This window comes from Anas platyrhynchos, chromosome 2 (genome assembly GCF_047663525.1).
Source record: "Anas platyrhynchos isolate ZD024472 breed Pekin duck chromosome 2, IASCAAS_PekinDuck_T2T, whole genome shotgun sequence".
Lineage (NCBI taxonomy): Eukaryota > Metazoa > Chordata > Aves > Anseriformes > Anatidae > Anas > Anas platyrhynchos.
The window spans coordinates 85,561,347-85,577,334 of record NC_092588.1 but is presented as its reverse complement, the minus strand read 5'-3'; the positions used below and the strand labels follow the sequence as shown (position 1 = coordinate 85,577,334).

Below are 15,988 nucleotides of genomic sequence, written 5' to 3'. Positions count from 1 at the left end.
TAGACAGTACTAAATTTACTGCAAAACTTGTAAATAGATTTTGTTGGAGAGCAGGGACGGCTTTTGAATCACAACAAGCAGATCATGGCCTACTGCACACAGCAGGCTGGGTCATGCTCTCCCTGCTTTCAGCATCAGTCTAGAAGCATTAAAGGGAGGGGAGGACTGATTAATCTCTCAGTCTAGCTAATCCATCCATCCATGGATAATTGAGAGTTGACTGCAAGGTTAAAGAAAGAAAATAACAGGTGGAGTACTTGAAGTGAACAAGTGGATACAAGTATCTGTCCAAAAGGTAAATTTCCCCATACATCACCATATCTTACCCATTTCTGTAGCTGCCTTTCACTTTCAAAGCCAAACCCATTCATTCTATCCAAAAACTACACAGGCTGAAGAGAAGGTACTCCCTTCTGTACTGGTTTTGTCATACTTTTCTGTGGCTATTATGATCTTTATGATTGCATCTGTACCCAATTAATGCCTTTCTACTTGTGCTGAGGAACATAGCCTGCTTTTCCTCCTCAAAATGTAAAACTATCTGCTACGTTCTTCATTCACACAAAGCTGTGAGTTATGATGATAGACAGACAGTTGCACACAACTACAGGAGGTGTTCCATGTTTTTGGAGAATTAAGGGGTGGGTGAGCAAAGCAAGCAGCAGCAGCAATGACATTCTGGCACGTCAGGAGCCTGTCCTGTGCTCACCACTGCACTGTGTAGGTGCTGTCAGACTGCCATTACGTGGTATCTCAGTACCACGTACATTTGCTGTCCCATGGGCAAGAAGACTCAGCTTACTCAGCAAACTTCTACTTGCTTTAAAATCTTTTTAAAAGTTAAAGAAGCCACTGAGAATATGAAAAAGTATATAGTCCAAATACCTCCATGCAGCTACTGGGTTAGTTTGTCAGCTCCCCCAGTTTCTCTTATTTTCTCATCACTCAAGCTGTATCCTTGACATACTGTGATTTCAGGGATACTTTGTCACCTGGCCAGATAGCAGTGTTACACGGCTTACAAAAATGTTTCCAGAAGAGTATCCACTGACCCATACCAGGAACCCACCCAGCATGGTGCAGCGCTACAGGCTACACCAGATGAAGCCCCAAAACAGCTTTCTCCTAGCTTTTTGAGACACTCTGCACAAGTTAGTGAAGTAATGTCTGAGCCATGCTCGGTGTTTGAACCCTACTCAATTTCTGGATTACCTCATGCTAAGCCAAACAAGAGGCTTCTGCACACAGTGGGCTAATCCTGTAAACTCATCCTTGGTTTAATAAACCTAGTGCCAACTGTTTAGTGAAACTTGGATCCTGCTGTTTATTTATTTATTTTCCTGTTGGACGCAGTCATCAAAGATTTCTTATCAGTTTGGATAAAACCAGAAGCTTGTCTGGGACTGATGAGTTTCCTCACATACCTGGGAGTGCTACCCTGTGCCCACCACACATCAGTCCAGAGGAAATGGTCTCTTCTGGCACCCCACTTCTTGCAGCTTACACTTGCTGTTGTTTTCTGGAGTACCCAGGTAGGATAACAGATAAGGATGACTATATAAGTATAAAATGTGACTAACATGGTATTGGACAGATCTGCACAAGAGAAGAGACTGGTCATTCTATGCCTACTATTTCTTACTCTCACAGAGAACCATGTGCAGCCCTATATCAAAGCCAGACATTTCCCCTTCCTTCTGCTCAAAATATTTTCCCTTTTTATTTTGAGATGGAGAGAAAGCTATTACAGTACTAACCACACAGTGGTGCTACATAGCATTTTGGATCGTTTGTTCAGCAGAATATAATGAAATCTATTCCAATTTGAAAATATGTAAATAGCACAAGAGTAGTAGTAATAAGGCTTATATTGGATCATAGCACAAAAATAAATTAGCAACCAAAATGAATTACTTAAGATGTGTACCTTTTATAGCACTGGCTGGTTGTGCCTGTTTAATGTCTGAGATACAGTAAACAAGCTTTTGCAACCCACAGTTCACTTAGAGTGTTGAAAAGAACAGTTTGTCTTTTGCAATTTTTGTCAGAAAATATTCCTTCTACAAAATCTAAACATAGTCCAAGGAGGATTCAGTTTTCTCAATTTTGATACAGAAACATCTCCATGTTTTCTTGCATAGCAACAGAATAAAAAAACATCTATACAGTGACTGACAGTTTCTGGCTGCAAGAAAATTTTCAGGAGAAATAAAAGCAAACTTTATAAAGGACAAAGATGCACTTAAAATGGCTCAATGCTAAATTACTGTACTACGTACAATGTCAGAGTATGTGTGATACAGAAAGAAGCACAAATTTGCTTTTAAAGTATGTGGCACTTTTTATTAATGGCTTTGACTGAATATTACATACAATTTATAATTCATAGTGTTGATTCTATTCATTCACTGAGTGATTTAAAGAAGTACTTAAGTACATACCTAATGTGAATATTTACATAATCCCACAAAGTCAAATCAGTGTTTTGAACACCTTGTAATGTGAAATCATTTCTGTGCAGGCAGATGAATAACTCCGTTGCAGGCTTGTACAGTATAGGTCACATGCACTTTAATAGGTTTCTACAGACTTGTGAATGTCCAGCACTTCTGAAAATCTGAGAACTGCAACCCATAAAAATACATCTGTGCTATTATTACAAGTGTAGAGAATTATAAACTGAGTTAACAGTAGCTTTAAGAATCTGCACTGGTTTTGATTAGTTTGCAATCTAGCATGGAACTCAGGTGGATGGATTTTGGATAATTCCAAAATTTCTTAAAACACTTAACCATTTAAAGATTAGTGAATGGGACTTTTTCCTTGAAAAAGAAAAAAAAAAAAAAAAAAAAAAAAAAAAGGCAATATGCAGGGGCTGTATAAAGGCATTCTTTGCTGGAGGATCCATGTTTATCTGGGTTTATCTTCTTTCCATGCTCCTGCATAGAACAAAGCTGGAGTTCCCTGACCTGCACAGCCTGTCACTGGTCTCCAGGCTCATTGTGATGAAGAAGATTAAGGAGGGATTAGGATTTGATTTTTTTTTTTTTAATTTTTCCTCCTATTCAATGACAAAGTTCTAGCATTTACATATGACAACATCAACTGACATTAATTACAGGATCCTTCTGCTATTGCAGAAGCACCCTAAGGTTTCCAAAATGTTGTATATTATTACTGAAGAGACTGAAAAAATTTAGCAAAATACAAGTAAAGTATCTGCATATAGCATTTGTCGTGTCATTTATCCCTTTCCCCTACTCAAATTCTAGGTCAATTAGATTTATAGTTCCCCATTAAGCAGCCTCAAAAGTGACCAAGCATTTTGCCTGTGCTGGCCCTTAGATAACTGTATGAGGGTAATTCATATGTGGATGCTCTTCACTGGTAACACATATTATATGCATGCTGTTTGAGTATGCATTGCTAATTTGAATATTTTTGCCTATACAGTCTGATATGTATATACATTAATCATAAGTATTGAAAACCTCCATTGCAGTGGATAAAAACAAGGAGCACAGCTGAGGCTTAGGACCAACCCAGGCAGAATTAAATCCTATCAAAAATCTACACTCGATGCTCAAATATTTATTTCTCAATGGCTCCCACTAATTGCCATTTCCGCCTGGCAGTGCATCCTGGGGGGCACGCAGCTGCTAAGCCTTACTGCTCCAAATGGAGCTATTTTTGAGTCATCTTCACAGAGGGGAAAAGGTTATTAGAATTATTTTTAAAAACAAAAGAGAGTTTGCAATTTCAAAAAAGAAGAAGAAGAAGCAGTACATTTAAGCTTTTGGTCAAAATGGAAAGGTGGGAAGGAATGGGATGAAGAGCATGTCTTACTGGTGAATAACTTCACATGGGTATCCCAGTTTCCATCTTGCGTTACTAAAAATAGCCAAACAGTAGGTGATATGACATCATCTGCTCCTTTAATGCACCCATGGATAATTTACTGTTTCCCAGGTCAAGAGGCTGGGGCCAGGATTTCCACCACTAGAAAGAATATAAGGCAAATATGGCTCCATGCCCAGAGCTGGGGGAAATTTCAGCACCTAAATTCTAACTGTCATTGCAACTAAAGCTTCTTATTTTCTAAACCTTATCTTAATATGCACATCCAGAGTCCTTACTCCCTTGTAAGTATTGTTTCCCAGATGTGCTTATTTTACAAAAATCACACCCACAAACATGAGCCATCTATAATGCATAGCCTGGCCTCTCAAAGTGAGCTGTTGGTTCAGTCTTGTTGATCATTGGTGTAGATGTGCATGCATGGGCTCAGAAGCTAGCCGTTGGTTAAAATGGGACTGCCCCTACTTTGGACCTCTCTTGCTGAGTACTTTAATCACCCCCTTCCGAATAATGTCTATTCTTTCCATCTTTAAAGTCAATCAACTCAGTAATCTTGATTTTTTTTTTAATTATTGTTATTTTTTTTCAGTACACTAAACCAGCTGAGATGCAGTGTGCATCTGAAAAGCATCCATATCGGACACTGGAAGTAGGATGTGAGTTTGCAATCATTTGGGACTCACCCACCCCAAGGAAGATCTCTGTTCACTCAAATACTGAACAGCAATTTTATTATAAAATAATGACAACATTAAAACATTCAAAATAAAATGCTTAAAAATTAAAATGAAATATATGATCCCAAACATAAAATATTGTTCTTTGATAGCATGCACTGAGCTGGACAATTTCTCTCATGGTTTTAGGAGGAAAATTTCCCATAAAAGACAAATTATACTTTCTAGACAGAGATAAGAATTACTCTTCCACCATTAATACAGATATTATTTGTGAACAGTCATACTTGACTGCATATGAAATGAAGCACTAAATTCCAATTTCTTTTAAGAAAGACTAAGATCATAAACAAGGATTCCAACAAAGTTAAAAATTACTGTGTGTTACTCACTATGTACAATTGCACAATATTTAATTATCTTACCCAGTTTCTCACTTAAGCCATAGGTACATGTACCCCGTCTGTGCCACATACCTTTTTCAGTTTGATGACTCCTTCCTGGGTGTTCTCATCTGTTGTGATGTCAAACAAGTTTCCTCCATCTCCTGGAACTATGTTGTACTCAATCTCTGCATTTTTCCCAAAATCAGGATCCACAGCTCTGATCCTTCCAATAGCAGAACCAACGTGAGAGGATTCGGGCACTTTCAAATGGAAGATACCTGTGAGAAAGAGATAAATGTAATTCTTGAGATTTTTTTGATAAGTAATGTAGCATGTCTGATTAAAAACATGGAGCCTGTGCAAAATGAACAGACTTAAATAATCCAATTAAATGATGAGATCAAAACAACAACAGATTAGAAGATATGCATACTTTACCCACCTAACGTGTTAATTTCTTCTACATGCTAGATCCTGATCAATACAGCTGTAAGGGTCTTAGCAATTCTCTCTCTTGATATCTGTCTGTCTTTCTATATATTACGCATATGGTTGACTAAATCGACTAGTTTAATTTAAATTCTACCTATAGATAGCAAGTTTATATGCATTTTCTTTCTTCTATGTTTAACACAATTTTAAGTATCTGAATTTTTATTTTGTTTGAGAAAACATGTCTATGCATCTCACAGTAGTTGAAAGGAAAAAAAAAAAAGTAAAAAGAGTTTCCACCCATTACTGTAATACTCAGTATTGTAATTACACGTGCAATTCCTTGTGAGGGGGGAGATATAAAGAGCATTGTTTAGGCATCAGCCACCAGAGGGTGCTCGTACTGAAATTTCATAGGCAAACAAATTTCCAGCTCTGCACACTTTTATTTTCAGTTTATTTACTAATAGTAGTGATAAAACTTATAAACAGTCTGAAAAGCACACACTTTATTAAGAAGCATCACCACTAATGTGTGAGGCAAAGTGGTTTCATTCGGGAAAACTGCAACGTTGCAAAAGTGCTGGACATACTAATTGAAACAGCTAGACGAAAAGGCCTCGAGTACTTTGAGCCAGCCTTGAGTTCAGTGCCATCCCCAGCCGGCCTGAGTGTATTACATCCTGCCCTTCCTTGCCCCGCCAGCTGCATGTTTCCTTGTCCTGGGCTTCCTCCAGCTCTGTCTTGTCAGCAAAGCATCAGCAAAGGCCTTCTCTGCTCCCTACCATGAGTAGTCAGGAGGACATTTGCTCCTCTTTTTCAGTAGCCCAGCACCTGTGACTAGTGGGGGCATGCCAGGGGGACGTCTCGGAGATTTCCCCTGGTAGCAATTCAGTCCTAGGTTCCAGGACACAGCTCTGAGAAGAGGTGTATCTCCTAACTGAGGGTCAGATGACAGTCACGTCCCGCTGCTGAATTAAACAGCAGACACTGCTCCCTGTTGTTTCCTCTTTACAATGCAAGCTGCATCTGCGTTTTCAGCTTCCCAGTACTTCCGTGATGGAAAAAAATGACATCTGCTGGATTATGAGCAAACCGGTAACACAGTCCAAACTACCAGCTCACAAAAAACGGTTTGCTCAAACCTGTTTCATTACCCTGAAAAAAATGAACTTTATTTGCTTCCTTTCCATGCCCATCAGTGTGCAAAGCATATCTGAAGGCAAAACTTGCTGTATTTGTGTGAGAAGATCCCTGTTAGTAAAGTCTGCTTGTGTCAGATCCTCATTTTGACATTATCATGTATGACTTTTTAGCATTTATTGATTGAGTGACTAAAGATTGTGTAATTATCATTTGCCATTTTATTCCAAGATAGTATAATACAGAATCACAGAATTTCTAGGTTGGAAGAGACCTCAAGATCATCGAGTCCAACCTCTAACCTAACACTAACAGTCCCCACTAAACCATATCCCTAAGCTCTACATCTAAACGTCTTTTGAAGACTTCCAGGGATGGTGACTCCACCACCTCCCTGGGCAGCCTGTTCCAATGCCTCACAACCCTTTCAGTAAAGAAGCTCTTCCTAACATCTAACCTAAAACTCCCCTGGCGCAAACATGACCTTTTGCATCTTCTTCTTGTTTTAACCACTGGAAAGGAGCACCACAATGTACAATATTATCAAGACTGAGTTTGCTCAGCTATTTCTTAGTAGTGCTTCAATGACTGAGGAAATAATATAATTTTAACAAGGTATGCAGGACACAATCACAAATACTTCTGATATATAACGTCATTTGCAAATATGCTTATTACTGGATCTCTGCTATGTAGGTTTTTCCGAAGAGATGGAAGAAAAGGTATCCATGAAGGCTTTGCCTACACTTGAATCTCTTTACATTTCCAAAACAGTTCCAGCCCTGGTGCCCATGTCTTCTACAGACACTTACGTAGGATCACAGAAATCATTGCTGCAGTGTTTATTCTTTACAGCTACAATTTTGGTGAACATAAAACGTAAGAGCATAAGATTTTTTTCTTCTTTGCCCAGCTGATATATTCCTAGTGATCTGAAGAGCACTCAGGCTCATTAAAACAAACATTTCTCTATAAACTATTGCACCTGGCTGTACAGTGTATGGGACTTAGATGAAGTCAAAGAAACACTACATTACTTATTTCAGGTTGTTTAGGCCTGTATCAGTTATTTTCAGTGGCTTGGTATTTCATCACTTCCAGAAATTCAACAGCAATAAAGACAGGGTCATTCAGATCAATTTGAAACTCTGAAGTAATCTTCAACTCTGCCAGAATCAGATCTCTGAAGATGTAGTATGTAATTACAGTGCCAGCCTCCTCCTGTAATAGCACCTTCACAGCATACGGGAACTGCTATGGTGCTACTTTAAGAACATACTTTTGGAATAAAATAAATGAGAACAAACAATGCATATTGTTGCCAGATCAGGGAAAAACTTCAATGGGATATAATGTATAGCATGAAAACCTTTTTTTTCTTTTTTTTTTTTTTTTTTTTTTTTTTTTTTAATTCAGAAAACAGTCTTTGTAAAGAAAAGAGGCTGTTGGAAGTGTTCAATACATGCTGATTATGAAACGTACCAGAGAGACAGTTTTGTAGATATTTATTTTTCTGTCTTCAGAAGATGGTACTTATTGCTGTGCTAGTTTAGCATTATTTAATTTTTAATGCCCATTTTGCCTATATAGACTACTAGGTCATTTTGCTTTTGAGGTGCATTGAAACAAACCTGAGTAACAGTCTTTTGTTCCCAAAGGTCCTGAAAAACTTGTTATCTTCTAGGAATGATGGGACAAGAAGCGTGGACAAATGTGTGCAGCAACTGATTACACTGCTCAAACATTTCTGTCAAATTTTGCAGATTCTTCCATGTGATTTCTCTACTTACAAGATCTTTTCTTCTAGTTCCATAAATCTCTTTTTTATGTGTTTGTTAAGTCTGGTGCTGGCTTTTTAAAGGATGATTTATATGGGATGTACCAAAGGAACAAGCCCTTACTTCGCTCAGACTGCACTAAGAAACTGGACTCTGCAAGTAGTTACACTTTCACAATTTCATCAAATTTCATTGCATGTGTGTCTGAATATTTTTACATATAGGCAAAAAACTGGCAATGCGTATTACTGGGTCAAGATTTTTCACTTTGTTATCAAAGGAATCTTAAGAAAAAATAACAAATTTTAAATACTATTTTTAGGGCCAAAGCTCACATGCCGGTTGACATGCTTAACTTAATAAGAAACATTTAAATTTCACCAATACACTACCAAGAATCCAAAACTAGAGAAACAGTGATTAAATAGCTTAAGACCAGCATTTAGGCATTCCCTTACAAATCCCATGTAGTGCCCTACGTGACTCAAGCTGTGAGACTTGCATGGAGTTTCAGGTTGAGCAATATCAATGAGGATGATAAAAATAAATGAGTGATGATGCTGTTGAAGCTTTTAGGCTGAAATGACTGATTGGGATTATTACTGAGCCCCAAAAGCATTCAGGAAGCTGAAGTGGAGGTGAACTAACAACTAATATACACCACTGCACAGTTTCTAAAATGCAGACAGTTCCAAAGAGCTTAGTGGGAAGAAATCAAAGGTAAGTGACAGGTAATCAGTCATACTGACTGAAATTCAGCACACATTTACAGTTCTTTTGACATGACTAGATTAGTTCTAGTTCTTAAGGCTCAAAAGCTGTTCTAGGGCTTGATTTTCACTTACAAAGGTGTTTTTTTTTGTTTCTCCACACCTGCAGTTTATGGGTATACCATCACTTAGCAGAAAGGTTTTCAATTCCGATGAGAATAAGAAATAAAAACCATCATTACATCTCATCAGTAGAACAACCATTAGGAAGTAACCCAGGTTAGTATCTAAGGATGTCAGCTAAATGCATAATGGACTTCAAGCAAACAGCTGTAAATCTTATCTGAGCTTTTTTCTAATCTGTCACTATATACATACTGAGTGCACATAAGATTATTCTCCCATTTCTTTGTCTGTATTTTTTTAGTTCTTCTTTAAAATACTGCATTGCAATTAATCATGATAACACTTTATAGTTATAGCCTACAGCACTGAAATCCAATCATTTCTTTCTCTTTGATCAAAACCCTTAACGTTTTCTCAGGAAAAAGAAAATCAATAATGTATATTATAACATTAAAAACTTTGCTAAGCTTAAGATCAAAATTAAGCCAAATAGGAAGAAAATGTTTCCTTTAGCAAGAAAACTCACATGAATACTAGAGCAATTGTTAGCTTAAATTACCAAGGCATTTCAGTTTTTATTCTGGGTAGGTCATAAAGGCACTGATTTCTGTCTGTTTTAGGAATAATCCAAAACCAGTAGTTCATGTTTACCTGCTGGTGTTTCAGCAGTAGGGTAATAGCCAAAACAAAGGATACTCTACATGCAGACCGTATACAGGCATACTCAGTATACTTAACCTGTTACACCAGCTGCTGCTAATGTTGTGGCATCCGATGTGCATGCTCCTAACACAGGGAAGATGTGATAGCACAACAGAGATGTACCAGTGCCTTTCCTCACATGCCCTGCAGAAGGCTGGGAAGAGAAAGGACACCTTGTGCTCTGGTGCATGTCATACATGACCTGGCACAGGCAGATAGAGTATTGGTTAGGGCAAGGCTTCTCCCATTGCTGAAAACAGTGCTCTGAACTAGGCTTATGACTTCATTAGATATAGCATAGCCAGTCTTAAAAATACCTCGTTCTCTGCTCATAACTAGCATGATCTACATCTCTCTAGACTGTACACTTTTAAAACCTGCTGAGGCCCTGGATGTTTAAGGCTCCCCAGTACTTCAAGTTAAAATGAGTAGAAACAACAGCCCTTTGGAGCCTGATCCTGCCCAAGGAGTGGGTGATCTACATGATGGAGCTTCCCCACAGCTGGCAGCTCCTGAGTGAGGGCCCTGCAAGCCCTCAGGTGAGCTAGCAGATTGACTTCCTGAGGCTGTCCTCTTCCCTCCCTAAAAGAAAAGAAAAATCCACAGTACCTGGTATTGTTGTTTTGTGTACTGAAAAAAAAAAAAAAAACAAAAACAAAAAAACAGTTTAATCATTTGCTTTTTTTTTTTTTCCCCTCACTGAAAATCTGTGGACAGAAAGGAATCTAAAAACAAACCTACACGCTTCATTATTCCACAGGGAATACATAATATGCGCCAACATGGAGCTAGCATTCAGATAATAGGAAATGCCAGTTATTTTCTCAGCTGAGGATCTTCAGATCCACAGATTCTTCTTCAAAATAGTGCTTGATGCAGCAAAGACAAAAAAATACTCTGTTTAAAAGAAAAAGTTAGAAATAATTCTTGAAAAAGTTTTTCTGGAGCCAAAGAGCCTGTGGTATGACTGCCCTAACACCCAGGCATTAATAATACTTAGTTTTGTTTCACAAATCTTAAATTATCTTCTGCACGACGGCACAGTTTTAATGGGAGAAAAATAAAATGTTCATTTCTAGAACTTCCTTATGGTTGTAATTAAGGGTTTCTCCTGAATAATATGGAAGTGAACTCTGACACACTGAAGAGACCAAATGAAGATCCTGAGTAACTATTTTAATCATTTTGTAGTAACTATTTTAATCATTATGGAAGAAAGATACCACCATTATTACTTCCCCTTCCCCTTTTGCTCTAAACAAGAACAACAGCTAAATGTTTATTTGTGCAGGTCTGACTTTCTCAGTGCATTTATATGCTAGAAGATGTTCTACCAGGATCTCATAGGACATATGAAGAAAAGTACTTTTAGATGACCTGTTTCATTGTATATCACCACCAACAAAGAAATGTTCTGCTAATATCCAGTCTACTGTGATTGAGAAATTATTACCAAACAAGAAAAGTCAGTAAAAAAGGTCAAAATAGAAGGAGAACTATAATTTATTTTTTCAGTATATTCTAGAGGCTTGAATCAAATGTTTTGTTTTTGTTTTTGTTTTTGTTTTTTAACTAAGTTATACAGTGGTTATAAAGAACTACCAAGGTGTAGAATGATTTACAGATAGAAGAAGTTTTCAGGAGAAAATATTTTCCCTTTTCCAGAATCCCAGCCAGCACATAATTGGCATTTATCATTTATGTCTATTGATAATATTCCAGTGATCACACTGTCACCATGAAATAAATCAATACACTTATTTCCCCTATAAAAATTTAAATTGCATGATATATGTGAAATGTTAACATGAGAAAAAGTATATTGCTGAAGATGGGATACAGAGTTTGTAATGCTCTGCTTAACATCTCTGCTTCTTTAACATCTTGCAGGAGCTTTTTGATACTACTCTGGCACAAAATATAATAACACAATTTTACTATAATTCATTCACTCTTAAGAATGTGGTCCAACCATTTACTTTAAAATCTAAGCCAAGTGCTCTAAATCATTGGTACTGGAAGAATCATTTATCTCTACATCAAGTAAGGAAATTAGGCCCCTATCTTTTGTCCTCTGAGTCACGCCTAAGTTACATGAATAAATTCATCTAAACAAAATATGTTCCACATCTGTATTACTCAGAAGACTGTTTGTGAAGCTTTTATTTGCACAAAATCATTGGGTGCATCTTCTTCAAATAGTTTTCCCTAAAAAATACATTATTTTTCTTCACCAAGTTGGCAGAGGCTAAAGCGGAAAATGTTTATTTTTAAAGATAAAAATGAGAACTCTTAACATACAGGTACAAAATAGATTGTTGCTCTTTGTTTTAGGTTATGGTTTACTGTGTGCTGTTTCCTTGAAATATCTGATTTAATGTGTGACCAAAAAGTAATGATACAATGGGATGGTAATTGGTATCATGCTTGATGTCTCTTATTCTTTATAATCACAGAATCATAGAATCACAGAATAGTTTGGATTGGAAGGGACCTTAAGGATCATCCAGTTCCAACCCCCTGCCATGGGCAGGGACACCTCCCACCAGTCCAGGTTGCCCAAAGCCCCATCCAGCCTGACCTTGAACACCTCCAGGGATGGGGCACCCACAGCTTCTCTGGGCAGCCTGTGCCAGTGCCTCACCACCTTCAGAGTAAATAATTTCTTCCTTGTATCTAGTTTAAATCTGCCCTCTTTGATTTTAAAGCCATTCCCCCTTGTCCTCTCCCTACCCTCCCTGACAAAGAGTCCCTCACCAGCTTTCCTGTAGACCCACTTTAGGTACTGGAAGGCTGCTATAAGGTCTCCCTGGAGCCTTCTCTTCTCCAGGCTGAAAAACCCCAACTCCCTCAGCCTGGAGGTGCTCCAGCCTTCTCACAATCCTTTTGGCCCTCCTGTGGACCTATTCCATGAAGTCCATGTCTTTCCTACAGAACGTATGCTCAACTTAGTAAAACTGATATTTAAAGCTTTCAATTTAAGTACCTGAGGGTGTGACCTCTGCATAAATACTGTTGCATTTACAAGGAACTCTGTGGATGATCAGTGTTAATTTACAGATAACACTCTTGGGAGTTTTAGAAATTATGTTCATAACATCAACAAATTTGCTGTGGAAATTACTGAGAAAAAATAATGGTCTTGAATTTGAATGAAAACTTTTAGAAGGGTTTCTCTAGAGTATTTCTGTTATTTTGTTTTTATTTTTATAGATTTAGTTATGAAAAAATTAAACTAAATATGTATTTTGGTCTCATCGGCTTTCATTTTTATATAGAAAAGAGAGTTTCAAAACAGCTTGTTATCTACAGCTCCTGCTGCTGTCAATAGGAACCTCTGAACTGTTGCAAGCACTTTAGGGGCATCTCATTTCATGCTTTTACAAGGAGTAAACACTCCTGAAAATCTGACGACAACTATGTTTGCTAGGTATTCCTGAAAATCATGAGCCTAAGCTACTGTGATGATAATTAGATAATTACCTGTTTCACTTCATGTTGCACTGTAGCCTTTAAATTTTCAGGAAAAAAAAAAAAAAAAAAAAAAAAGCTCACCATAGTTAGAAGCAGAAAGGCGGTGTTGATTTCTCACTTGGACATAAGGCCTCAGGGAAACAGACAGATGCTGCTAGAAATGATAGTGACAGAGTAAGTGACACTGTCATCTGCAAATCTGCAAGTCACTTTGCAACCAATTCTTCATGCATTGCAAGGTGACCCCACACTGTTATATCTGTAGCCCTGGCTACTCTTCAGTATCAAAGAGCAAGTGGAAATGCATAATGCTTTTGAGCAGTCCCAAGGTTACCTTAGATAATTTCATTCGTTGGATCTAAATACTCTCTGTGTTTTGAATGAATAATTTCTTCCCTACTCCCCACAGAAGACACACAGGGGTGCAATGAATATTGTGATTCCTGCCAAATGTTGTTGAATTTCTATGAACCATATTTGTTTACACCTTCTATACAGAAAGCAACAGATGTAAAATACAATTATTAATGATAATAATCTACTATGATGATAATGATGTGTTTAAAAATAATTGACCCATAAATCTTGCTGTTAATGATCAATTACCACTTAATCCTAATGATAAGGGGAAAATAAATTGAATAAGTGCAGACTAACAGGAGAATTTTATAAGCAGTATATAATATTTAACTTCTAACCACTGTTGTGCTCATCTGTTTTTCTTGGACTATTTCTTACTGTGCCATCAGAGCATTACATTTTACCCATTGATGAATTATATATATACATATATATATATATATATATATATATATATATATATATATATATATATATATATACTTAATTGGTTATGGAATAGTACCAAGACATAGCTATATTTATTTGCTTGCTCTGCTTTGCAGCTGAGGGTTCAATCATTCTCATTTAGAGCTTTGAAGAGGTTTTATTTAATTCAGTCAGTACTCCAAATAGTTCACTAGCCTTTACAAGTTATGCATTCTTCAGAAAGTTAAAAAAATCAGTGACAGTATAAGTGTAGCAGATATAATTAAGAATTTAATTCTTTTGAGATTCTATGGTAACTCAGTATTTAATTCTCAGTTTTATTTTTTTTTTAATATTATGCCTTAGTTGTTTTGTTTTGTTTTGTTTGGATTTTTGTTTGGTTTGTTCGTTTTCTGTCATCATTCAGTCTCAAACAAATGCTTCTCTCATGAAGATGCTTTATGATCAAGATCATGCAACAGTGACAGCTACCAAAACAAAAGAGCTTTCTAGGGAGCTTTTACTAAGAGTGCATCCACTTTCTGGGGCAAATCTACTCAGTGAAAGTGCTTGAAGAATTCTGATGTGGAAATGAATAAGAAAGAAAAATAAGAGAAAGTTGGCAAAAATATAAACAGAAATTGAACTTTGCGTTAACTCATTCTTTATGTTGCACACACACAAACAGCAACAGATGCCTGCAAACTGTCAGGTGCTATGTCTAAAGGGAAGCTGCATGGACTTGATTGCAAATCACAAGCTCAAAAAAGCTACAACTGCACAAAGAAATTTTATTTACCCAGCTATATTCTGCAGCCCAGAAGCTAGCTGGCTATTTCTATGCTATTAAATTCTCTTACCCACACCAAAATAGGTCAGTTTTGTGGAAAGGGATTGCAGAGGAGAGTTCCTGATCTATACTAATGCCTCCAAAAGCCTTGCAAAAGCTTCTCTGAGAAAGCTTTATATGATGTTGGCCAAAACTGTGCCAGGGACTGTCCTAATGTTATCAGTATCGACGATTTACATGTTCAGGAGCCCTCCCTGACACCCTCACATCTCTTTAAGTCTTCAGGGTGAAACAAAATGATCTGATGTGTACCTTTTTCTCTTAGTCTAAGTAAAAATGTCTATTCGTACTGATTATGTGGTAGTGTAGTCATTTGTATGATTAGCAGACAAGCATGGTTAACACAGGTGGGTCAAATAGAAAGAGGATGAAAGCATCGCTGTGATAACAGTGCAGTGAACATACCAAGCATAATGGAGATATAAAGAGGGATGGTTATAACCCATGATCTCAGTACAGCAAAATGCAGAGAGACTCAAAGCTGGAAGTGGTAGCTTCTAGGATAAATGAATTTATTCTTTAACAAAGGATAGTTATGTTAGCTGCATTATTAGGGAGTTAAAACAAAAACAAAAAGCACTTGGGGAGGAGAAGGAGATGGCCATGTTGTAGTTGTAAGATGAAAATGTGATGAAGTATTAATTTGTGCCTGAGGATAAGGCAGACAAGAGTGCATGCTGAATATTAGGATAGATAAGGCAAGGAGGAATGAGAAAGCCAGGGGAGGGGGAGATGAAGAAGCCAATAGTGCAGAGGTATGTGATGTGGAAGGAAGCTGGATCAAAGAGGAATTACCCTAAGTCCTCCTCTGATTTGTCTAAGAGCACTGTGCAAATACTGGTCTGCTGGCATTTATTCATGCACTCAATCATGCTATTTGACTATTGCTTTGCTGGTGTTAGGGCTGTAGTCAAGTGACTCACTGGTATTACAATCCAAAATCACAATGACCTCTGCATGGCTGCTGTTTTCATGATCAGTTTACGATTGCATAGGCCTGTTTCTGGACCCTTTGCATTGCTGCATTGCTGTCTTCCATCACACCTTGAAATGGTTGAGTAAAAGGTATGTTCATGCATTTTTA

General features: G+C 37.4%; 1 protein-coding gene across 5 annotated transcripts in view; it reads right to left on the bottom strand.

Moving 5' to 3' along the window:
- The window catches only part of CDH12 (cadherin 12), a 577,613-nt gene that overhangs the window by 44,631 nt on the left and 516,994 nt on the right, over positions 1 to 15,988 (bottom strand). For all 5 annotated transcript variants that reach the window (XM_027451645.3, XM_027451640.3, XM_038175085.2 and 2 more), the window contains one exon: positions 5,012 to 5,199. In XM_027451645.3, the coding sequence (XP_027307446.1) occupies positions 5,012 to 5,199 (188 nt within the window). The remainder of the gene's footprint in view (positions 1 to 5,011; positions 5,200 to 15,988) is intronic.